The 27,986-nt window shown below is 36.7% G+C and overlaps 1 protein-coding gene across 1 annotated transcript in view; it reads right to left on the minus strand.

Moving 5' to 3' along the window:
* The window catches only part of LOC150103291 (transcription factor E2F5-like), a 119,051-nt gene that overhangs the window by 29,264 nt on the left and 61,801 nt on the right, over positions 1–27,986 (minus strand). The window contains exon 7 of the mRNA XM_090397885.1: positions 7,175–7,243. Coding sequence (XP_090254011.1) covers positions 7,175–7,243 — 69 coding nt within the window. The remainder of the gene's footprint in view (positions 1–7,174; positions 7,244–27,986) is intronic.

Raw genomic sequence — 27,986 nt, forward strand, 5'->3', positions numbered from 1 at the left:
GAAGTATGGTGGTATAAAAGTGTTACAGTGGCTGCACTGCATAGTTCAAAATGCCTGGACAGAGAGATGAATTCGCGATGATTGGGGTAGAGCTCTCATAGTACCCATATATAAAAAGGGAAATAAAACTGAATGTGAGAATTACAGAGGTATTTCCCTACTGAGTCTTCCTGGTAAGATATATGCAAGTATACTTGAGAAACGGTTGAGAAGAATTGTGGAAGAAAAGCTTGGTGAAGAACAAGCTGGATTCAGGCCAAACAGAGGCTGTCAGGATCAGATCTTCACTTTACGACAAATAGTCGAGAAAGCATGGGAATATAACTAAGATCTGTATTTAAGTTTTGTCGATTTGTAAAAGGCATATGACAAGGTGCCAAGAGAGAAGCTATTCAATACGCTACAGTTATATGGTGTCAATGGGGCATTATATCGAGCAATACTTAGTCTTTATTTGAGTTGTAATTCAGCAGTTAGAATTGAAGGAAGTACTGGAAGATGGTTTAATGTTAAATCTGGTGTCAGGCAAGGATGTACATTATCCCCTCTATTATTCATTATCTATATGGATCACATTATGAAGGAAAGTGGTATTAAACATGATATCAAAATTGGAGATGTTAATTCAGCTCTTTGCTTTATTCAGACGATGTAATACTTCTAAATCCTCTACAAGTCTGCAAGTTTCACTGACTAAATTGAATAACTGTTATAATAGATATGGTATTAAGGTCAGCAATAAAAAGATAAAGACAATGAAAATAGACATAATCATTGAAAATGTGAGCTGTATTGTGAATGGAGAACTGTGGAACAAGTAAAACATTTCAGCTACTTAGGCACGATTTTTAGTGAAGATGGTAAATTAAATATAGAAATAGACAACAGAATCAACAAAGCTGGTATGGTAGGAAGTCAACTGAATAAATTCACATGGAATAAGAGAGAAATTAGTTGGAACACTAAATTAGCTATATACAAGATAGTGTTCAAACCAGTTTTAACTTATGGATCTGAGAACTAGATCAGAAGTAAAACACTTGACCAAAGACTAGAGACTGCAGATATGAGAGTCCTGAGAAAGATTAGAGAGGTGAACAGATGGCATCAATGGCAATATCATATTAAAAACAAGGATATTAGGAAAGAACTTGACATTGTCAGCATCCAGGAATGGGTTAGCAGAGCTAATCTCAGGTGGTATGGTCATTTAAACAGTATAGGCAAGGAAAGATTAGCAAAACAAGTGTTCTCTGCCAGGTTGGCAGGAAAACGACCCAGAGGAAGACCAAGATATAGGTGGATTGATACGGTACAAAGTGCCTTAGACGATAGAAATATAAGATCTGATAATGTTGGAGTCTTGACAAGTAACAGACTGATTCGGAGGAAAATTGTAGATAGGAAGTTAGTAATGATGTAAATTTTTCATGTAGTACTATCGTATCCTGTACACCCCTTGAGGGAACATGGCAGGAATTTGATGATGATATTTGGTCTCTAGAGTAGAATTCTTGGATTATCTATCACTACTGAACATGCATTTAATATCGTCAATAGCTTTGGGAGAACATGCCTCCATTAACATTGTGATATGCATTGCAAGATCACATTCCTAATACTGTCATTCTTGAAGGAAGCAAAGCAAACAATTCAGAAAACTCAATTGAGGTGGCTGAACCACAAACTACCCTCACCTATGTTAAGAGTGCTCTTGCTCTCTGCAGACTAACTAATGGAAGGCCAAGAAAACAGTTGGACAATACACGTGCAAAATTATTTTTTTGAAGCTGACTCATACCATCTGATAATTACTAGATGACATAATTTGAATCACACTAATTTAATAGATTATCTACATGGGTCGTTACATGCATATTTCTGTATATATTTCCCTATTCATACTTGAAGAAACTATGATGATGATGATCATTACTTTGAAAAGGAAATCATTTTCAAGTATGCAGATACCAAAGAACATGAGTGGTGACAAATTTTTTTTTTAATACTCTCACCTATAACACTAACAAAAGAACTGACCTAGAGACCAGGAATACTTTTATAAGAAGAATTTAAAACTGAGATCTGATTGCTTTTAGGCAATAGCTGACGTTTCAATTATTCAACCTATTTCAGGTTTAACTAGGCCAGATAAACAGCTAGTGTAAATTATTAATATTGTTAGTGAGTGATTAAGGGTCAAAGCTGTATAACTGATAGGAGATCTCCACATAGTCTTTAAAGGAATGTGGAGAACTGACCTAATGTCCAACCTCATCTTCTGGTGCACCGTTAGGTATCTATCTACCTGAATACTGAATGAATGAGGATGGATTGGCAAATTGGGATTTAGCTGACTAAATTGTATTCTTATCGGTCACAATGTAAAATGATGTTACAACATGACAGAATTTCATGCCTGATGGGGTGTCGGTCAGTTAAACAAGTCCTCCCATTGTTTTCACCAAGGAACCAGGGGGCAAACAGCAAAAAGTCAGCTACTGGAACAAATCCTGAAACACATCCCAATTGAACATCACCAGAGTTCAATATCGGTACTATCAACACAAGAAGCCTGAATGGCAAAGAAATGGGACTAGTAGAAGAATTGAATAAGTACCATATCGACATAATTGGGATGACTGAAACAAACAAGAGAGAAACTGGTGAGATCTTTCTAAGCAATACCAACAAAGTGTTATATTCAGTAAATAACAATCAGGGAAAAGAAGGAGTATCTATAGTATTTAACTCTAAATATGAGGCTAATCTTCTTGAATGGCAAGTAATACCAAGTAGAGTGATGTGGGCAAATATCAGAAGGAAACTGGACAATTAGACTTATTTGTGACTATGGTCCCACAGAAGGTTCTAATAAGATAGAAGTAGAGGAATTTTTTGAGGCTTTAGAGAAAGCAACTGATACAATGAAAAAGGAAAAGTTGGTCCTTCTTGGAGATCTAAATAGCAGAGTAGGAAATGACTGTCAGAATACAGAAATATTTTGGGAAAATTTGGAGAAAAGAGCAAAGCTAATAATAATGGCAAACAGCTGTTGGATTTCTGCTCAGGACATGGACTGGTTATTACTAACACCATGTTCCAACATAAAAATGTGCATAAATTCACATGGGGAGAAGAGGCAAGGAATAAGAAAAGTCACATTGACTATGTTATTGTTGATAGTGATGTTTTCTCCCTGATGCAGGACACCAGAGTGTACAAAAGATTTTAATTTAAATTGCAAGTGATCACCATTTAGTCTTGAGCAGAATAAAATTGAATTTCATATTGAAAACAAGAACATGTAAGGGAAACTATAACTCATTTTTTTTTAGAAATGTTAATCAAGTGAGTAATATTTATTATCCGACTAGTTTCACAGATTTTTGCTATTGGCATCTTCAGGGATACAATTGGTAAGCGATATGAAGGTAACAGACTAGGTTTTAACTGACAGTTCTAAATCATACAAAATTAGTACTATGCATGAGACAATATGCATGTCGCGGGTACATGATATTTGGAAAACTTTAATTAGATCACTAAACACTAAAGAAATGAACTTTCACGCCAATTACATTATGTCTCTCAACCAATAAATCATGTACCCGCGACATGCGTATCGTCTCACGCACAGTACTAATTTTGTATGAATTAGAACCGTCAGTTAAAACCTAGTCTGTTACCTTCATATTGCTTACCAATGGTATCCCTGAAGATGCCGATAGCAAAAATCGGTGAAACTAGTCGGATAATAAATATTACTCACTTGACTAATATTACTAAAAAAATGAGTTATAGTTTCTAATACAAACAGTCAAGAAAAAAGTCACACTATGAACAGGATCAACGAGATCACAAAACTAAAGGTACGCAATCTTGAAGGTTTAAAGTGTTTAAACCATCTGACATTTTTAAAAAGATGTCGAGACAATAACGTTATCCCAAAATTTCTTCGTCTCAAACAACATTTCAAAACCAAAAAGATAATATTATTTACCACAAAACTTCATTCACCCTTCTCCGAGAAAGAATGAGCCATACGAGTTCATTGCTCAGCCAAATAGACTCTCAATGCTATGATTTGTTCATCTCTAATAACCTTGATGAAGATACCTGGCAAGTTTTAGATAATATAATTTACAACTGTTATGCTAAAACCTTCAGTTACAGCAAAAAGATGCAAATTGATAAATTCAATCTGCTATATGATAATCACATTAACTCTAAACCATCTCTACCAGATAACCAAGTTATAGTTAACCTATCTAATCACATTTTAACAAAACCTGAGATCTCAATTCTCAAAAAAGGATTCAATTTTGCCTTAAAACCTACTTCTATTCCTAAAATAGATTTCATCTGCAACTTAGAAAAAGCCATCTCATTGCCACCATAGCCAACAGCTAATGACCTACGATTAAAAAGCAGCATAATCCTCTCTGATCCATCAAGATATCTTAACACCAACGCTAACCAAATGGAAAGAAGAACACTACTCAAATTCAAGAATAATAAAGACATCATCATACTTAAAGCGGACAAAGGCAATAATACTGTTATCTTAAATACAAAAGATTATGAAGAGAAAATTAACAATCTATTATCAAACATGTCTGTCTATGATGTTCTCAGTACAGATCCTAAGCAAAAAAACCATAATGACACCAACAAACTATTACATGGAATAACTAACTGACCCATAGATTTAATAAGAAAGCTAAAATCCATGCACTAAAATACATAAAGAAGAAGGTATACCATCACATCCAATTATTGATGGAATCTATTCTCCAACTAAGCAACTGTCTAAATATCTAGTCAAAATTTTACAACAACACATTCACAACTCGGATACTTATATCAAAAACTCACAACATTTTATTGAGAAATTAAAAAACATCCCCATCTCTAAAGATGATATACTAGCTAGCCTTGACGTCACATCTCTGTTTACAAACATTCCAGTTGTGGAAGTCATCAACATCTTAGACAACTTGTTCCCAAGAAAGATCACTACATTGTTCAATCATTGTTTAACTTTGAACTATTTTGTTTGGCAAAAAACCGTCTCTAACAACTTACCAGATTAGCCATGGGTAGCCCCCTCTCTCCTTCTTGTGCTGACTTATTTATGGAAGACCTAGAAGATAAAATCTTATCTCTAATTACCCCAAAACCTACAACTTGATACAGATATGTTGATGACACCTTTATCATTTGGAATCATAAGAAAGAAGAACTAATGGAATATCTCAACAAAATCAATCGTTTCCACCATACTATCAAATTCACATTAGAAATTGAAAAAGATGAAAAACTTCCATTCCTAGACATCCTAATAAAGAAACAAACCAATAACAGTATCGACCTGTCTGTGTATAGAAAACTTACGAATACTGAACATTCCCTCCATTTCAACTCGTCAAATTCACAAAATCATCAACATCATCAACTCATCAACAAAATTCTCTTTTCAGATATACCACAAAGACAACGTGATGACACCCAATACATCAGCACTGTAACTATTCCATTTGTTAGCACCATTTCCAAACAATTGGCTATCCTTCTAAAACCACACAATATTAAAGTAACATTCAAGCCAGTCAACACTATTTGGAAATTTTTAAGATCACCAAAAGACCCTCATCTGTTCTACAAGTACTCTGGAGTATACAATATACCTTGTTCCTGTGGTGTTAGTTACATTGGTCAGACCTCTAGAAGCTTCGAAAAAAGACAGAAGGAGCACATAGGCTATGTTAGAAACAACAGACAAGATATTTCAGGCCTTTCTTCCCACTTTGCCACTACCAATCATCTTATTGAGTGGGATAAGTCATATGCCTTATATAGAAGAGAACTACCATTCCAGAACCTTCAAGGAAGCTGCTATAGTCGCCTGTTCAACAGGAAACCTACATAAGAATCAAGGTCTAATCCTACCTGATATTTGGAAAACTTTAATTAGATCACTAAACACTAAAGAAATGAACTTTCATGCCAATTACATTATGTCTCTCAACCAATAAATCATGTACCCGCTACACGCGTGTTGTCTCACGCACAGTACTAATTTTGTATGAATTAGAACTGTCAGTTAAAACCTAGTCTGTTATGTTCATATCACTTAGCAATTGTATCCCTGAAGATGCCGATAGCAAAAATCAGTGAAACTAGTCGGATAATAAATATTACTCACTTGACTAACATTCCTAAAAAAACTGAATTATAGTTTCTAATAGAAATAATCAAGAAAAAAGTCACAACACTGAACAGCTCTCAGATGTGAACTGTAAACTAAAATACACAAACATTATTCAAGAAAAAAATGAAAGAGTTTGAGAACAGGAACCAAACCTTGGAGATTCAGTAGTAAGCCCGGAAAAAAACATTGATTGATTCAGCCAGAGAGGCATGTGGTGAGGTTGTCTGCAAGGATAGAAAAATCAGAACTCCATGGTGGACAAGGAAGTTAAAATGCAGTGAAGGAAAAGAGAGTATATCAAAAGTTCCTGGTGAATAAGTTAGCTTGTGCTCTTAGAGAATACAGAGACAAATGTAAGAAAGCTAAACACTGTGTATAACTAGCTAAACAAAAGTAATGGGAAGACTTTGATAAAAACATAGAAAATAAATATCATGAGGATGGCAAAATATTCTGGAGGCTGTTGAAAAAGCTCAGAAATGGAGGAAAGAGCACTGTAAAAGGAATTATAGATGATAAAAGTAATAATGCAGGGTCTTGACAGATAACAGATTGATTTGGAGGAAAATTGTTGATAGGAAGTTAGTAATGGTGTAAGTTTATCATGTAGTACTATCATAATATCCTGTACACCCCCCTTGAGGACACATGTCAGGAATGATGATGATGATTATTAGTGAGATGAAGAAAAACACCAGGGAGGCCTAGTGAGCTATTGCAAATGTAGCAAATTTATGCCAAATAAGAATGTCCTAATAGTTACAATATGCTATGATGAACTGATTATAACATTCACAAGTTTTTGTGTGTGGGTGTTGTGATAGAATACAAAAAAAAAATACTCACTTCAACAACACAATATTTTGGTTGGCTAAATTATGCTACTGATTTAGGCAGAAAAGACAGAAATTATAAAAATAACACTGATTACAGCACATTCTATTATCTTTTCTCACTTACCTTTTGGATCAAATAACATCTCTGTGGTGAGTTCTTGAAGTACATCCGATGTTTCAGTAGTTGCAACTCCTTTGCAATTTAAAAGGAGAGGAATATTACATATTTTTAAAAAATGCTAAATAAAGTTACAATTAAATGTTTTTCATTATAGCTCACTATTTTGTATACAATTGTGTTAATTTATGAACTAAGGGAATATTTCTATTTATAAGAATGAAACATTACTGTAAACAAAATTAAAATTCATCTATATATATAATTTGAGATATTTTACAGAACCTGGCCAAATGCACTGTGTAATGCGATGCCACCCCGCCCCTCTCTCTGGTGGTTGGTGCTAATAGTAATAGCACCACATACATACATATATATTATACAAAACTACATCTTGTATAATAAACTATATATATATATATATATATATATACAGGTAACCCTCGTATAATGCGGATGTTAGATTCCATAGAAATGCCGCTTTATATAAATCGCATTATGCGAGACTCAGATCACATAGAAAAAGTAGTGTTAGGGTCCGAAATAATTTTTTTTTTTTTTATTTAAAGATTATATAAACAATGACATATCCAACAAAAATATTTTTTTATTTAATTCAGGTAATTCATGTAAGTTAAGAAAACATATATACTATGAAACAAATATATAGTATAAAAATATAAAAAATTATGAATTGTACGTAAACTTCATTGCACATAATGCATAAATGTTTTAGGCAAAATAAAATAAAGTGCATATTTTCATCACTCTTCAAAACTAACATTCCGTAGATGTTCTTTATTTACGAGTGGCCGCACGTTGTCATCGCTTGAAATCTCTTGGATATCATTTGTATAATTCTCGTTGCATATTTAAACTGATTTAGTTATAAAGTCCATAATAAGACTTTGCTTACCACTATGCTGCAATTTTTTAAGTTCATAATACGGAGCTAAACAAATATCCAATTGTCTCGTGAATTTTCCTGAGGACTCCATTGAGAGATCATTATCAATAAAATAACTTTCTTGCCAAGTTCAATCCTTCTGCTAATTTCTTTAAACTGAATTATTTAATGGATTCATCGCAATCAGAATCTTCGGCAGAACTCGTTGGGTCTTCAGACTGCCTGGAGGTGCCACGTAATAATAATAACTTTCCCCACCATTTGGTTCGACGTCATCTATTAACTTTACCAGTTCCTCCTCATTTAAATCTATTTCCCCATCAATTAATTCACTAATTTCGTTTTCAGCCATATTACAAAAGCGCTCAAAGTGGCTCAGCTTAAGATTAACACACTTATGATTTCTAATGTGCTTTCCTGGCAGAAAACGAAGACGATTTTCAACAATAAACACTATACGGTAAACAATTGACGTACATGCGTGCTAAACGGCATTTCCCGTAATATAAATTCGCTACTTATAACTACATGCGCGATACGGGCAGACACAAATTTGACGAAGATAAAATTTGATTTTTAAGTCGCAAGTTGAAAAATATATAAAAGATAAAGGGCTACTACAGTTTGTAGACCACCTTATATCGAAATCGTGTTGTATAAGTACCGTGTTATCTGTACATAACAACCAATGTTTTGTTGGTTGTTATATTCAGCATAAAGGACCAATTGTCCCTTATGCTGAATTAATTTTGCAAAAAATTTATAAATAAAATCAATTAAAAGTGAGACAAGGATGTACATTATCCCCTCTGTTATTCATTACCTATATGGATCACATTATGAAGGAAAGTGGTATTAAACATGATATCAAAATTGGAGATGTTAATGTCAGCCCTTTGCTTTTTGCGGATGATGTTATACTTCTAAATAAATCCGCTACAAGTCTGCAAGATTCTCTGACTAAATCGAATAACTGTTGTAATAGATATGGTATGAAGGTCAGCAATAACAAGACAAAGACAATGAAAATAGGCAGAATCATTGAAAATGTGAACTGTGTTGTGAATGGAGAACCTGTGGAACAAGTAAAACATTTCAGCTACTTAGGCACGATTTTTAGTGAAGATGGTAAATTAAATATAGAAATAGACAACAGAATCAGCAAAGCTGGTATGGTGGGAAGTCAATTGAATAAATTCATATGGAATAAGAGAGAAATCAGTCGGAACACTAAATTAGCTGTATACAAGACAGTGTTCAAACCATTTTTAACTTATTGATCTGAGAGCTGGGTCAGAAGTAAAACACTTGAATAAAGACTAGAGACCGCAGATATGAGAGTCCTGAGAAAGATTATAGGTGTAAACAGATGGCATCAATGGCAATATCATATTAAAAACGAGGATATTAGGAATGAACTTGACATTGTCAGCATCCAGGAATGTGTTAGCAGAGCTAATCTCAGGTGGTATGGTCACTTAAACAGAACGGGTGAAGAAAGATTAGCAAAACAAGTGTTCTCTGCCAAGTTGGCAGGAAAACGACCCAGAGGAAGACCAAGATATAGGTGGATTGATATGGTACAAAATGCCTTAGACGATAGAAATATAAGATCTGATAAGGTTGGAGTCTTGACAAGTAACAGACTGATTTGGAGGAAAATTGTAGATAGGAAGTTAGTGATGATGTAATTTTTTTCATGTAGTACTATCATATCCTGTACACCCCTTGAGGGTTCATGGCAGGAATTTGATGATGATGAATCAATTAAAATTCTTACTGAAGTAAGAAGTCCAGACAGCATCATACATTCTTGATATACACTTGTTCACTCACAAGAATGGCAATAATAGTGTTTTATAAAATTTGCATAATCATGGGGTGTCCACTTGATTATACAAATTACACACATTAATTTATGTAGAAATTAATCAAAATATATAAAGAGCACTATTATTTACAAACACAGTTATTACTAAGCCTACCAAGTGCCAGGGTATGAAAATCCTAAAAATTTAGTATGGAATGATATTTTTCAAAACAGGGCTGTACACAGAGTCCAACGTCACATTTGGTGCACATATACTGGCTCTCACGACGCTTTTCTGCTCAAGAGTGGTATTGGAACAGATATAACAAACTCAAGCTACATTCTTCTTCTCAGTAGAAGGTACAAGAGAAGGGAAATGCCTTTCTTTGAGATGCAGTGCTTGATCTCCAGGTGACAGACGTCCTTTCAACCTCCCTGTTGTTCTGGGGATATGATACTTTTGAATTATTTCCCTGATAAGCATGAGTTGGTAGTCTGCTAAATTTGCTATAATGCGAATTTTACATTATAGAGACAGTGGGAATTTAGTAGTGTCATATCCAGAAGGTGCAAAAATAGTTTTTTTGTACCACTTTATAGTTTTTCTCATACACTCAACAGACATGACCATCATATCTGACCTGTCTACAGCATCCATGTTGACATTGTAATCATGTACTATTCACAATAGTGAAACCACATTGTGTGGTTTCACTATTGTGAAACCACACAATGTGGTTTCACAATATCTCTCCTGTCTGTCGATCTTTTTTGTCCATCTGTGTAACATCATTTTCATGCAATGTTGTCAGCATAGAAACTTCTCTTTTGTCAAGCCATCTTATTGCAAGAATATTGTCTGTATATTTTGCTTCTATTTGTCCCTTATGTAGTTTCTGTGAAAATTTAGGCATTCCCTTTATATTTTTCCTGATTGTACCATATGCATTGGTCATGTTTTTATGCAACCAGTCGAAAAGTAAAGGGCTGGAATACCAGTTGTCGATCCATAGTGTGCGACTCCTATGTAAATATTTCATTATAAGTGTTTTCACAATTGCACCCGACACACCAAGGTCAGGCTCAGGGAAGATGTCTGTGTCCTTCCCAGTGTACACTATGAAATGTGATGAAATCAGTTTCACAGTCACAGATAAGAAATACAGCGGTATCTCGCTAATCCAAACCTCCTTAGTCCGAATCCTCCAGTAATCTGAACTGCGATTTGAAAGAAAAAAAAGTTCTATTTATTACGTATTATTATTATTATTATTACAGTACAGTATTTTTTTGTATACTGTCGATTGTATGGTTATATTGTAGGCCTATTTTGATTTATTGCGTGTGTTCACGTTCGCTTTTTTATACTGTATGGTACGTACTGTATTGTCGGCATGAATCACCGAATTTGAAATCAAATCAGATGCTGAAATTATAAATATGACGCTACAGAATGAGTTAAAAGATGATGATGACGATAAAGAACTCAAAGAAAAAAAAGTAAAACATGAAGAGGAAGTTGACAGTTTTAATATGCGTATAGAATGGGCTAGGCAGAATGATGCGCCATTCCACAAAATTTTATTGCTAATGCAGCTCCGAGAAGCATTAGAAAAAAGTTTAGATTCCAAGAAGTAAAAGAAAATTAGTGACTTTTTTACAAAGAAATAAAAAAAACTTTTTTGTGTGTCATTTTGTGAAACTTTTTTTTTTGTGTTGTGTACAAGAAAGTGATATTTTTTTATGCAAATTAAGTTATGTACTGAACTATGCAATTTTATTAAATCAGAATCCTCAAAAATACAGGTATATACAAACTAAATTTTTTTACTAAAATAAACTTGTGTACTGTATTAAGTTTTAAGTTTTACATTACAGTTCAGTAGCTTTTTTTCCTATTAGTTATTTCATTTATTTACAGAATTAAATTGGTGTAACATTAGAATCTTATTATTTTTGTCTTAAACGCTAGCTATTGTTGTCTCTTGGGGGGAAAATTTGCTAATCCGAACGAGCACGGTTTTTATTAGTTCGGATAAGCAAGATACCACTGTAGTTTTATTCCGAATCGACTTCTTTTTAAAAGAATGTACTGGGCAAATGATAATCTACCTTTGAAAAGAACAAGACTTTCATCTATACACAAATTTTGAAAGGGGTAGAACATTTCACTGAAATTTTTTCGACTTTCAATTACAGATTTCAACTTATATAATCTGTCTCCTTCAGGTTGATTTTCATTATCACTAATGAAATTTTTACCCTTGTCATTAGCAGTGTAATGGCTAGAAAAATGTAAAGTTCGTGAGGGGTGTTGTTTTTCCACTGCTTTAGTCGTGAAGATGGGTGGTATATTATTTGTGGTGAAGGTATGAAACTTGTTTGTTTCATCAGCTATTGTTGTCATTAGTTCTATGGTAAAAAATTGTTGAAAAATATCTAATGCTGAAGAATCATCAGTGATATTACCTGTGATTATTCCTGAATTACAGCTATCAAATTTGTGTCCACTTAGAGTAAATGCATCATCACGCTACTTGAACAATACATCTTCAGTATGCATTCGCTTAAGCACGTTCGTATCAAGATTTTTGTCACTATCTTGCTTGCTGGTAACACATCACCAGGATCTTCTTCACCTGAAGTACACAATTCACTTAACTTGGACAATTATTCTCCCGACTCATTTGATGTTAACAATTCATAAATTTGATCATCAGTAACATAACGCAGATATTTACTGGTAGATGCCATATTGTGACATCCCTGCAGTCAAGTGGTTTATGCATTGTGCTGCATATGATTAGTTGCACCAGTTCAAATTTTTCTCTTTAGATGTCATACAAGGACAGAAACCAAAGTCAAATAAACTTCAGTTGGTTGGCAATAGATGGAAGAACCTTTCCAAGAAGTTTGAATATCTTACGACGATTCTTTCCATACTAAAAAATTGACTGAATATGGGAGGCACGTCAACCGTACATATATGGGCTCAGCACAGCAGGCATGTATTTCCGAGCCTGTAATAATATGTTCTCAGCAGTTAAAGGGTTAATAACCCTCTCCAACCAACCACCAAATGCAAAGCCTATATTTAAAGCAGTTTCCCAAAATGATTTAACCACAAACCTAACTGATAAAATTTCTTTTGTGCTAAATCATTATATTTCTTCATATTATAGTGAGCTAATACCATTAGAAAATGCAAAAGAACAGAATGTATGACAAAATGTTAGTTTTTTCATTAATGATGACCAACAACTGAGTTGCTGTATATCCTATCTGTATACATCTGCAGGAATGACTTAACATGTTTGCTGGAATGCATATCATATTTCGCACATCAGGAAGAACTCACCTCAGTGAGTATCATGCTCTTCAGTGTTCAACATCATCAAATTCCTGACATGTATCCTCAAGTGTGTACAGGATATGATAGTACAACATGAAAAAAACTTTCATCACTACTAACTTCCTGTGTACCATTTTTCTTCAAATCAGTCTGTTGCCTATCAAGACTCCAACATTATCAGATCTTATATTTCTATCATCTAAGGCACTTTTTACTGTATCAATCCGCCTATATCCTGGTCTTCCTCTGGGTCTTTTTCCTGACAAACTGACAGAGAAAACTTGCTCCGCTAATCTTTCCTTTCCTATTCTGTTTAAGTGACCATACTACTTGAGATTAGCTCTGTTAACACATTCCTGGATGCTGACAATGTCAAGTTCTTTCCTAATATCCTCGTTTTTAATATGATATTGCCATTCATGCCATTTGCATGCCCCTAATCTTTATCAGGACTCTCATAACTGCAGTCTCTAGTCTTTGATCAAGTGTTTTACTTCTGACCCAGCTCTCAGATTCATAAGTTAAAACTGGTTTGAACACTGACTTGTATACAGCTAATTTAGTGTTCCAACTAACTTCTCTCTTATTCCATATAAACTTATTCAGTTGACTTCCACCATACCAGCTTTTTTGATTCTGTTTTCTATTTCCATATTTAATTTGCCATCTTCACTAAAAATCGTGCCTAAGTAGCTGAAATGTTTTACTTGTTCTATAGGCTCTCCATTCACAATGCAGTTGATATTTTCAATGCTTCTGCTTATTTTCATTGTCTTTGTCTTGTTATTGCTGACCTTCATACCATATCTATTACAACAGTTATTCAATTTAGTCAGGGAATCTTGCAGACGTAGCGTATTTATTTAGAAATATAACATCATCCACATAAAGCTACGAGAGCTGACATTAATATCTCCAATTTTGAAATCAGGTTGAATACCACTTTACCTCATAATGTGATCCATATAGATAATGAATAACAGAGGGGATAACGTACATCCTTGTCCGACACCAGATTTAACATTAAACCAACTTCCTGTACTTTCTTGATTTACAACTCAAATAAAGATTAAGTATTGCTTGATATAATGCCCCACTGATTCCATACAACTGTAGCATTTTGAATAGCTTCTCTATTCTGGAAAAGGCATCTTGTCATATGCCTTTTCCAGATCTACAAAACTTAAATACAGATCTTTGTTACATTCCCATGATTTCTCAACTATTTGTCATAAAGTGAAAATCTGATCCTGACAGCCTCTATTTGGTCTGAATCCAGCTTTTACTTCACCAAGCTTCCACGATCTTTCTCAATCGTTTCTCAAGTATACTTGCATATATCTCACCAGGAACACTGAACAGGGAAATACCTCTGTAATTCTCATATTCAGTTTTATTTCCCTTTTTATTGAGAGCTATATGAGAGCTTTACTATGAGAGCTCTACTCCAATCATCTGGAATTCGTCCCTCTGTCCAGCCTTCTGAACTATGCAGTGCAGCCACCGTAAGACTTTTATACCTCCATACTTGAGCATTTCTCGTCGAATATCATCTACTCCTGCTGCCTTTCCACATTTCAGGCTTTTTCCACTTCAAGTATGGATATGTATTCCTGATTGTATGCCTGGTCAGTGTTTTTTACCACTGGGCTATCATTAATTTATTCGTTTAGCAATATTTCGAAAATTACTCCAAACATCCACCTAAATGTCACCTTTATCATCTCGAATCCCTTTTACAGCTCTCTTTCCTCCATTTCTGAGCTTCTTCAACAACCTCCAGAATATATTGCCACCTTTTGATATTTATTTTCTATGTTCTTACCAAAGTCTTCCCATGACTTTTGTTTAGCTAGTTTTACACAGTGTTTGGCTTTCTTACATTTGTCTCTCTGTATTCTCTAAGAGCACAAACTGACTTATTTGGCAGGAATTTTTGGTATGCTTTCTTCTTTTCTTCAGTGTTAGGAATTTTAAAAGTTTGTCAATATTTATGGATGAATTTACATTTTTTTCATTAGAATTTTTTTTTATTATAAAATGTGTCATTTGTGAGCTGTCTGAATGGCATAAAAATCATAAAATTAATGTTATCTTATTGTCATAAAAACAGCATTTGTTTTTTAAAAATATTATTCATTATAGGAATCTGCTGATTTCTGCACTAAGTGAAGTATATATATACTTAGCCAATTTCAATTGTATACTTACAGAATACTGCATGATCTACAAAAGCAACATGAGAAAAAGCAAATCATCACAATCAGTAATTTTTTATGACGTTTCCATATACAAGATGTTAGCTGGTCTACCCAGTGGCGTATTTAGGTTTTTCCCGCCCCTAGGCCCGCAGATCTATATATATATACTGACTATAAATATGAACATATCCCAGTACCGAGTTAATACTACAAATTGCTATATATATATATGTGTACATTATGACTCGCCCAAAATGTCCTAGAATATTCTACGTCTTGTCGCTCGCTCGGCAAAGGTATTTATCATGTCCTCGTAGTCAAACTCTTGCAATATCGCTCTCAATTTGTAGAACTGCCAAGTTGCTGAGCCCTTCTTCTGTCATAGTTGTTCTATGGTAGTCCTTAAACCTTTTGAAGGTGGAAAACGATCGTTCAGCTGAGCAATTTGTTGCCATCTTACACAGAAAAATCGTAACAGCAGTGTCCAGATTGGGATATATACATTGTAGGGCTTCCTGTCAAATTTTCTGTGAAAGTTGTAGGAATGTATTTATTTCTAAGCTACTTGATTTCAGGTGCGCTCTGAAGTGCAGGCATTCGTTTACAAATTCAGGTTCAATAATACTCGAAAAGCCTCTTTTATGACTTTGTTTTCATATATCACATGCATTGTTGTGAGAAACCGGAACTCCTTCGAGAGGTTTTCATACGACACTTTTCTTCGATTCATTTCGAATGAGAGACTGTGCAAAATTGTGTCATAAGTATCAGTTTTGAAACTGACTGATGGATTGTACTCGTCTTCATTTTCGTTACTTTCATCTGCACTGTCATCAAAAAACCTGGTGAACTTTTTCTTCCTCATACAAGTCAACTCCACTAAGTTTCTTGCCCTGTTCTTCATAGGATTCACAGAGTAACTCTAGTTCTTTGAAATATTCGAGGGACCCATATAGTTCACACACAGTTCCTATATCAATCTTTACACTGTAATTTCTTGCTTGTGGCATTCATTCTTGCGAGAATATCATCCCATAGGCAGGTCATGATCCCATCCTCCAGTGACTGAAGTTGCCGTAGAATCCCATTTGCTTCACATCGCATAACTTTCTTGTGGGTGGTGTCATTTTCAATTTCGGACAAAGTTAAAATTATTTCATTCCATCCCTCACGAAGATTCCAACAGTAGGCGAAGGACGTTTGATTACTTTTGCAAAAGTTTCCAGGTGCTTTCTTAGAACACTCCACAGATGTGTTGAAGATGTGAAAAATACGTACCGTGTCTGAAGGACATCAAAAAATGCGGAAGAGTACCGACAGGATTCGGCACAAGTACCAATTAGAGAGAGAGAATGTCCAGCGCGCGGTGTGAATTCTGCCAATGGATTTATTTCACGAATTCTTGCTTGCAGTCCTGTGTACTTGCCTGACATGTTACTAGCATTATCATATGTCTGCCCTCTGCAATTTGCCACATCAATTCCAAGCTCGTTTAGTGAAGTCAAAACCGCCTCTTGTAACTTGCCAGATTTGTGACTTACGTTAGCAATGAAATGCTCCACAGGAGTTCCATGTTCTTTCACATATCGTACAATGAAGGACAGCTGATCAACATGAGACAAGTCTGGTTGAGTCAACACTTATGGAATAGTACTTAGCTATTTTAAGTTCTTCCACAATAAATTTGATTACTTTCTTGCCTATTATTTTAATAAATTCCTCATACGTGGCAAAGGAAAGATAGGGCAAGAAACCTTTTCATTTTTTCCCGCTTTTGGCAATGTGCTGAGCAAGAAAGGGATCAAATTCACTAATTAACTCTAGACACATCATTTGCATTTCCATTATGCACAGAACCGAAAATGTCATCCTTTTCCCCTCAAAGTAAGTCCTCTACTGGGCAATGTTTTTACAACTGCAACTACTCGTTTTAACACAGCCTTCCAGTACTTAATTTCTTCTTGCAGTTGCTGAGTTATTTGTAAGTCAATTCTCCCTGCAAGATTTGCTCTTTATTTCAGAGCTATTAGACAGTTCATACGACTAGTTGCTTTCTTGTGATGACTCACTCATGCTTCTGCATTTTTCCAGTCATTAAATCCACTGACGAAGTGACTATTGTCAGCTCCCCCTCCACCAAAAAGGCAACAAGATGCACAGAAGATCTTTCCGGTACTAGGAGAGTAAACAAGAAAATATCTTATTATTTTTTTGCCATTAATCAGATTCCTCTCAATCAGTTTCTTAGAAACATGTCTTACTTTGTCAGGATAAGCTCTTTGCGATTTTGAAAGATCACTGTCTAAATTTTGTGGAAACCCATTAACTGTGATATACTCGCGTGTTATGCCATTTAGAATCCACTCAGCTGGGTCATTACTCACTATCACCTGTGCTGCCAAATTGTTGGGATTTGTTGTAGGCACATCATTTGAAACAGATTCAATTTCCGTCTCCTCAACCACTTCTTGTTCTTTTTCCAAATCACAATTACTATTAGCAGATACCGACGCAAAAAAATTGTCCAGTTTTCTTGTGGTTGATACTACGAGTACTTCGTTAATTTTCACTTCCTTTTCTTTTCTCCTCTTCTTATATTCATTACCACTAAGTTGCTTTCTACCGTCACCTCATGTTTTAAAATTTAAATAGTAATTTAAAACATGCAGGAAGTATCGGAATGATTTACACGATTTATAACTTTTTAAAAGCAAAACAATAAAACTGTATTACCTCCACTCTGATGACAACATATGACAGGAGCACTGAAAACTCTAAAAATAATTTCAGATTTAGCACATCTTAACTGCTGCAAAGATATCAGGATACTGAACTAAAGAGTTGAAGGAAGGGCAACAATTAACAATCTTAATTTGAATTCGAAATAATAAAGGAAAAGTTGTTATAGTTAGTAAGAATAATACCGACACAAAATTAATTAGCATCAATCTCTCCCGACAGCGATCCCTATTGCCTTTGTGTCAAGTTACTGACAACAATATATTAGCTTTCCACGCACGTGTCTCGGTCTGTATAGTTATGCAAAATCTGATTACATGCCAATATGCTTGCAGAACTTACAATGAGGAAAAGAAATACATTTCTCCACTTGTGAGTAGATGCGGGATATAAGGAACATGTTATAATTACAAAAATGAGAGCCTGGAAATTTCCGCTGTCCCTCAAAATTTGCCGCTCTAGGCACGGGCCTATACCTAAATACGTCACTGGGTCTACCTATAGTACATTCATTCCACTATAAATGGAATGAATATAGCACAGCGAAATAATTAAACAGGCTTAATCTCTCTGTCATCTTCAAGAATTACCTTGATGGACCTGTGTTTCACTCAGGATTTCTCCACGAGTGCAGGTCATAAAGATGCATCCAACAATCTCGATCCTCTCTTCCAGGTTATACCCATAGATTTCACTAGTGGATCTTCCCATCTTGTAGGTGGTCTTCCTGGTTTTCTCTTTATTCTAGGTTACCAGTTGAGTATTCTTAATGTCCATCTGTTATCCCTGAGTTTGGCTATGTGACCTGTCCATTTCACCTTGCTTTCATATACTGCAGTCACCACATGTTTTATGCCTGATCTTTTTCTCAGTTCTGTGTTTCTAACATGTTCCATTTTGCTGATGTTACAAATCCTATGGCGAGTTATTCTGAGAATCTTCTTCTTATGGCGAGTTATTCTGAGAATCTTCTTCTTATGGCGAGTTATTCTGAGAGTCTTCTTTTTTTGTCGTGTTCAATGTTTCTGATCCATATGTGAGTGATGGAAGAATGTCATATTAAATAGTTTTGTCTTCGCAGAGATGTCAAGATTTGGATCAATAAGTGTTTCTTTTAGTCTATTGAACGATAGCCATGCAGCTTTTTCTTTTTGCTAGTTCTTCAGATAAATTGTTATTAATTTGTTTGTCCTAAGTAACTGTAGGAGTCAACTTGTTCTATAGGGATGTTATTAATACATAGGAGACTACAGATGTTTTTGATCCATTTTGTTTTTTCTAGATTCATTTCTAAGCCTATCTTACTGTTGTTTGTGTATATTTTTTTACCCATTTCTTCTAGGTCTTTTGGGTTGTGGGATATCAGTACTAGATCATCTGCAAACATAAGGATTTGTAGTTTTTCACCATTTATGCTTATTCCTACGTTTAGGTCTATTTTTTTCAGAATGCATTCTAAAGTGCTGGTAAATAGATTTCGGGAGATCACATCGCCTTGGCAGACCCCTCTCTTTATATCTATATTTATACGTTGATCAAATAGGGATATTTGTGTGGTCTGATTTTTGTTAATTTCTTTTATCATGTGGATGTAAGTAGAGTCCACATTTATTTCAGAATATTCCCTTAAAGAATACAATATTAAAATTGTAATAACACACACACAACAATAAGTGGAAGAAATTAGACTAGAGTCCAGTGTGTGTGTGTGGGGGGGACCCTCTTTTGGTGGTGTTGCTAGCTTTAGCTGTTGGGGAAGACTTAAGAATTAAAGTTTCCCAAATCTTGAGAACTTTAACATAACTATATTTATAAACAGGAATTTATTAGTTGTTAAAAACATGTAAAATTAACCTACTAATTTCACCACTTAAAACAGAACTGGCTTTTTAGGGTTTAAATATCAAAAATATAAATATATAGATCACAAAGTTGAATAAAGGCTTCGTGTGTTAAGGCTCAAGTGCTGGGAGGACATCATGTCAGAGGTTTAATGGAATATTTACAGCAAAAGATTAAAAGCTAATTTTAATGCTTCCGATATTCTGTCTCAGTCACTGAGACATCTTTGAGGATTACAAATAACTCTTGTAACACACACACACACACACACACACACACACACACACAAAGACAGCACAATACTAAATGAAACATGGCTGACTAAAGTCCTATCTAGGTGGCACGTCCTCTATGGGCATTTGTACGTGGCTTAGGATGTAAAGTTGGACCTCTAACAATTATTGTTTCCCTAATTTCAGGAAGTTTCATGCATCTGTATTTATTTAAATTTCGTTGATTTCTGAGTGCTGCTGCAGATTCTAAAAAACAGTCTTTCCTTTTTTGAATTTGCTATAGTGGAGCATGGTGGTTTTCTTCCAGGAGATTCTGTTGGCTGTATCCAATACATGGTCTACAAGGCCAAATTGACTATAGTCGTGATTGCAGATGTATGATTTGTGTTCTTCTAAACAGATGGTCACTGATCTACCTGTCTGTCCAAAGTAAGCCAGCTTGCAGAAAAGGGGATACTTTATATACTCCAGGCACAGGAGAATTGCTAGAATGGATAAAGGTAGCAAGTTTCTGGTGGGACTTAAAAGCTGTGAAGAGGTTGTACTTTTTTAAAGACCTGGCTATTTTTCCTGATGTGCCATGGATGTAGCGAAAGGTGATGGCATTTCTGAAATCCTTCTGAAGCAATGGATGATGATTGAGGGAGGAACTAATTATTTTTTTAATTCTGTAATCACTATACCTATTAGAAATGAAGATATTGTGTATGTTCGGTTGAAAGAGGTTCCACTGGAACAAAGATTATGGGCTCTATTAGTTACAGCTTTAATAATGCCATATTGTTAAGAGGGGTGGTGGTGGTGGGAAAGTTTGTGAATATATCTACCTGTGTGAGTGGGTTTTCTATATACAGTGAAGGGAAAAGGTTACCATTAGGAAGGCGTGTTACTAAGGTGTCTAGGAAGGGTAAGCTATTATTTTCCTTTTCAATAGTAAACTGGATTCTTAGATGTAGACTACTGAGGTGACTGAGTTTAATGTGTCTGGGCCATGAGGTCAAACAGAGAACATATCATCTACATATCTTAGCCAGATAGAAGGATTGAGAGGGGCTGAGTCTATTGCTCATTTTTCAAAATTTTCCATGTAAAAATTGGCAGGGGGGGGGAAACCATGGCAGTTCCCTCTATCTGTAAATTTTGTTCTTCCAAGAAAAATAACCTGTCCTTTGACAGGTATCATTGCTACCAAGTATTGTTGGCAGCAATGCTACTACCACTATAGTTCAAAGAATCATAGCAATAAGCATGATTTTTCTACCTTAACAAGGAGAAAAGATAGCATTATTATTAGACACCTCCTGGGAGTCTAAAAACTCATCGAGGGAGGGCACCTGCTCTACAACTCTGTCTCCACCACTCAGTCCACCAACTGACCACAACTACACCAACGCCATCTACTGCCGATCACTACCACTACTATTTCCAAAGACAATCACAAACATCCATGCCCATGGCAGGATTCGAACCTGCAGCCTTTTGGCTTGAGAGCGGATATGCTAGCCACTCGGCCAGCCAGGGAGGGCACCTGCTCTACAACTCTGTCTCCACCACTCAAGTCCACCAACTGACCACAACTACACCAACGCCATCTACTGCCGATCACTACCACTACTATTTCCAAAGACAATCACAAACATCCATGCCCAATACGGGATTCGAGCCTGCAGCCTTTTGGCTTGAGAGCGGATATGCTAGCCACTTGGCCAGCCAGGCTGGCAATAAAATAATTTATATTATTTTATATCATTTTACTAGCAGAAAAAGCCTAATTTAAACAGGTCCTAAAATCAGACAACAACCACCTTTTCCAAAATATTCATCCAGCCACACACACACACACGTGTGTGTGTATATATACGTAGGCTGTTCAATAAGTTATAAGACTATATTTATACAGAAAACAGATTACCTTTAATTGTCATCATTTACATGGTCTTTTTCGAAGTAACTACCATGAGACGCGATGCATTTGTCCCAACTTTGCGTCCACTTCTTAAACACATGTGAAAGTCCGTTTTTTGAGAGTTCTTTCAAAACCGCCTCCGCAGCTTTTACACATGCTTTGTTGCTTTCGAAATGGCGGCTTATTGGTGGTTTCTTGAGCTGAGGAAACAGTCAGAAATCGCACGGTGTGAGATCAGGACTGTATGGAGGGTGTGGTAGGATATCTATGTTGTTCTTCTGCAAAACGTCCGCTACACAACCAGCAATATGTGGCCTTGCATTATCGTGGTGCAATAAGAAACCATTCTTCAGCAATGGATGCTTCTTTTTGATGTGCTGTACCATTGTCCGTAAAACATCCGCATAGTATGAGCCGTTTACAGTATTCCCGGGTTCTACAGCGTGTTGGTAAACAATGCCTTCGTAGTCAAAAAAATATTATGGTCATAACTTTACCAGGCGATTTTACATTTTTGCTTTCTTGGGGGTAGGCGAAGATGGATGCTTCCATTCACTGCTTTGTTGTTTCATTGTAGGGTCATAGTGATACAACCAAGCTTCATCTGCTGTAATGATGAGTTTTAAGAAGTTGTTGCCTTCTTGTTCCAGTCTTTCTTTCCATTCTATGCACACATCCACTCGATGCTGCATTTGCTCCGGTGTCAAGAGTTTGGGAATCCATCGGGCCAAACACGTTTCAGTCCCAAATGTTCAGCCATGATTGAGTGAACACTTCCCACAGAAATATTCAGGACAATATGCAGCTGACATACTGTAATTTTGCGATCCTCCTTGATGATAATCGCTGCTGTGTTGATCATTGTCTCTGTGATGGACGTTGAAGGTCTTCCCTCACGTTCAAGATCTTCCATATTTTGCCTTCCTTCCTTAAAAGTTTTATGCCAGCGAAAAACACTTGCCCTCGACATTGCTTCATCGTGGAAAACTTCGCGTATCATGTTAAAAGTGTCTGATGCCAATTTTTGCAAATGCACACAAAATTTAATCACATAACGCTGTTCCAAGGATGCTTCCATTTCAACGACTGGTCGCGGCTCGTAGGCATGCCGAAACAAGCTTACGTTTAGTCACGTGATACTCTGGCACATCAGCCTGTATACGCCATCTATCAACCTCTTTGGTTAATACAGCAACATTTCTTTATTCCACAGAAATTAATATTGTGATGAGTGGTTTCGCGACAGTAAAATTAGTCTTATTACTTATCGAACAGCCCTCATATACATATATATGAGAGCAGTCTGAAAGGTTTGGTGAATGGTCCAATATCTCAAAGGCAGCATGGGCCAGGTGTGCGCGCACATGACTATCCAGAGATACGCCGAGAAGCGCCACCTAGCGCGGAGTACACGTGACTGTCAGGGTAAACCCGCTGCGGGCAGTCGAACGTAGTCAGTGTGAGAGGTAGGGTCATCACAGTGCAATGGAGCAATGAGTGAACATCAAGTTCTCTACAAATTGGGGAAAACGGTCACAGAGACGTATGAAATGTTGGTGCAAGTGTACGGGACAGAAGTCGTGAGCAGAAAATGTGTTCACAACTAGTTCAAATGCTTTCGCAACGGGAAGGAAATGACTGAGGATGAGCCATGTTTGGGTAGGCCGTCGACAAGCAGAACCCCAGACATGATCGAGCGAGTGCGGCAAATGCTGGCACGAGATCGACGACTGACTCTACAAGTGCTGGCGGAGGAATTGGGCATTAGCAAGGACATGGTGCACACTATCGTCTGCGAAGATTTGGGTAAGCAGAAGATTTGTTCCCGGTTTATGCTGCACAAGCTGACAGACAAACAGAAAGCGAAACGGATGGAAACCTCTGGAGATTTCATTACCATGTGTGGCCAGGATCCATCCTTTCTGCAAACCATCATCACAGAGATGAGACCTGGTGCTAACAGTTTGATCTGGAATCCAAGCAGCAATCGATGGAATGGCATTCATCGTCTTCCCTGCGACCCAAAAAGAGTCACCTGCAAAAGTCCAAGGTCAACACAATGTTGATTGCCTTCTTTGATACCGATGGCATCATCCATAAAGAATTCGTTTCTGCGAGTCAAACCATGAATGCCGCATTCTACGAGGAAGTTTTGAAATGGTTGCTATGACTCATCCACCGTGTTCAGCCAGAGTTGCACAGGACTGGACAATGTTTGTTGCTGCACGATAACACGGCTGCGCAATCCGTAGTGTGCGGCAATTCTTGGCTCAGTGCAACGTACCTGTTCTCGACTGTACTCCCATGATCTTGCACCTGCGGACTTCTGTTTCCCCGCCTGAAGAGCATCATGAAAGGCACACGTTTTGCAGACGTACCGGCAATCCAAGAACGTATGACAACAGTTCTGCAATTGATCCTAAAGAGGCCTTTGCTGACAGTTTTCAGAAGCTTTATGAAAGTTGCCAAAAGTGTATTGTGAAGGATGGTGATTGTTTTGAAGGCCAATAAAGGTAATTTGTTTGTATCTTCTGTTTTGTTTTCTGATACCATTCACTGAATAGATGCACCTCGTATATATATATATATATATATATACATATATATATATATACACACACACACACAAGTAGACAAAAGGTGCTTGACCTTCTTAATAAAAATCTTTGGATGAGAGGAAAGTTAAGCGCAAAACTTTGTTTTGCTTACTTGGGAAAAGGTTTAAAACCAAGTATAAAATTTCTTGGTATCTTTAATATATTTTACAACCAAGGTAAAAATCTTTCTACGTCTTTCTCTCATCCAGAGATTTTTATTAAGAAGGTCAAGCACCTTTTGTTTTCTTGTATATATGATATATATATGTATATATGACTTCTACTGAGTTTGCTATTGACTTTTGATGTGATTGGAAGTGTTATTTTAGGCTGCAAGATTATTAGGGAAACTCACATTGCACTGGAGTTAACACAGTTTGAAACATACTATCTCCTCTTCTGCATGAAATATGCACGAGGTCTAATGGCCATGTAGGCCCCATCCACTATGGATGATGGTATTTTAGGGAGGTAGGTTTTCACTCTGTGGCCAAGTGTGGCCCCTCCTTTTCCCATTTTATTAGGGTAATATAAAACTAAAAATTGCTGTTACTTTGTGCGTTTTTCCAACGCTTGGTTTTGCTGGCAGTCTTTTGTGGCTGAGGGATTCCCTTTGCGGGTAGACCATTGATTGGGTCTAAGAGATGTTAACACGGGCTCAAGGACCTACAATATAAACAGTGATTTTGCACCTTGTTCTCTCATGTATGAGTGGGATTGACGTGGGCACCCAGGTTGAGTCACTGGACAGAGGACTAGCCAAAAATATACTTAAAAAGATTCTCAAAAAATTTGAACTTCGTTTATACTCTATGTCGGGGGATGACGATGACAATGCTCAAGAGCAGATGAGAGGCAGAGTTTGGTGATCTTTGTCCCCTCAGACTTCACGGAGGTCTGCAAGCAAGAAGCGCAAAACCACGGCCTCCGAACCACCAAAATAGGATGGAATGGAAGAAGACTGTCCCATTTCGGACTCCTACGTCTCCACTAAAGAAAAGATACCTCTGATTATACTGCGCGAAAAACAAAGATGGATGTCTCTAAGGACTACCATGTCCAATCTACAGATCTCTTATAACTACGCAAAAAATGTCACTGACGGCATCAAGATTCAGCCCACCACAGTGATGGACTATCGAAAACTCACAGGAGAAATGAATGCCAGAGGCATTCAGTATCACACCTTCTCACTTGGTTCAGAGAAAAATCTGAAGGTAGTGGTCAGAGGAGTGTCTGAAGACGTATCCACAGAAGTGGCTGTTGATGTACACCAGCAGGATCTACCATTAAGGTCAGCAGAATGACCAAAAAAGAGAAACTCCAATGCCACTAGTAGAGATCACTCAAGCTTCCAAACATATATATGACCTAATGTCCATCTGAGGACTGAAAATCAGCCCAGAACCATTAAGGAAAAGGGCTTCAACAGGTCAGTTCCACAGATGTCAAAAATTTGGCCATGCCCAGAAAATGTGTAAGGCTGAGTTTAAATGTCTAAAATGTGGGGACAGCCACCTAACCAATATCTGTACAAAGCCGAAAACCACCCCGGATAAATGTGCCAACTGCGGTGGCCCACACATAGCCAACTACAAGGGATGCATTCAAAACCCAAAAAACAGACGATCGGAGACAGACACGCTTTCTCCTCCAGTAGATCCACGTCAGAGGGCCTCAGCTTCATAGACTCTCAAAGACCAGCAAAAATTATCTGCTGCGACGAGGCCTTTAAAAGAACAACTCAGCAATGATATATGCGGATGTAGTCTGTTCTAAACAGATAACTCATGAACAGGATCAGCTAGTACCACACACAAACCTGACAGCCATTATCACCTGTTCTCTGGCAAATATGCTACTAGATTTCAGCAGAAATCTAGTAGCATATTTGCCAACCCTACACCATCCTCTACTAATAGATTCCTAAAAGATACACAGACCATCCTGACAGTGCTCACTCATGAACAGGAATAAACTAAATCCAGACTCACTGCAGATTATCGCATTCCATGCGATAATCTGCAGTGAGTCTGGATTTAATGAGTCTGTCAGTTCTGAAACAGAACTGACAGACTAACCCACAGCGGTAGCGGCGTCACTGCCATTTTAATCAAGAATTACATTAGTCATCACCCTGTAAATATCTCACCTACTACTAATCTAGAGGTTACAGGTGTAGAGGTTCTCACGAGCTCAGCTGGTAGACTAAAAATCTATGCAGCATACAATCCTCCACTAAAATCATTACTGTCCTCAGATTTCGATGACATCTTTGGCATCAGAGAACCTGTCATCATTGCCGGTGACTTAAACACCAAGCATCCCACCTGGAACAGTTGAACTACCAATAAAAACAGACACATACTTGCTAACTATACAGGATCCAACAACATGGTTGTGGTAGGTCCCACTGAACCTATCTACCATAATACATATGGTAGGGCTGATGTTTTGGACATAGTCATACTGCAGAACGTGAGACTTGAGTAGAGTTTAATGGCCTTTCGTCTGATCACAACCCAATACAGTTGGGAAACCAAGGAAACCCCCCCCCCCACATTCATATCATGGGAAAGGTTGACCAAAGTACTCCTGAAATATATATATATTGGTCCTGTTCCGCTTATAAGATCCAAAGAAGAAATTGAAATAGCTGTTAAAGACCTGACCAACAAATTAACACAGCCTTTACAGCAGTAACTACTTCCACAACTACTCTCAGGCCCAACCACTTGCCAGAAGACATCATGAACCTGACCAAGGAGAAAAATAAGGCTAGAAAAAGGTTTCACAATATCTGTGCATCACAAGACAAATGAATCCTGAATAGACTAAATTCTGCAGTGAGAGATGCCCTTAAAGCACATAAAAGTCAACTTTGGAAAGAAAGATCGACTTTCTCTCTCCTGAGAATCACTCCATTTGGAATCTCATCAGATAGATCAAAAACAAAAACAAATCTCTTCCCCCTCTCCAAACAGATCTAGGCCTCATCCATACTGACAAATAAAGCCAAAACAATAGCAGAAAATTTAGACAAGCAATGTAAACCCTCATATGAACATCTAGACTTCAATCACATTTACAAGATCCATCGACATGTCAGATGTTCATTAAAATCTTCTGTAACCTCCTCCAATCAAATTGCACTCACATCACCAGCAGAAATATATATAATCAAGAAATTAAAAAACAAAAAGGCTCCTGGACCTGATGGCATCACCAACA

Source organism: Typopeltis vanoorti, chromosome 9 (assembly GCF_054136105.1).
Source record: "Typopeltis vanoorti isolate ZY-2024b chromosome 9, IOZ_Tvanoo_1.0, whole genome shotgun sequence".
Classification (NCBI taxonomy): Eukaryota; Metazoa; Arthropoda; class Arachnida; order Uropygi; family Thelyphonidae; genus Typopeltis; species Typopeltis vanoorti.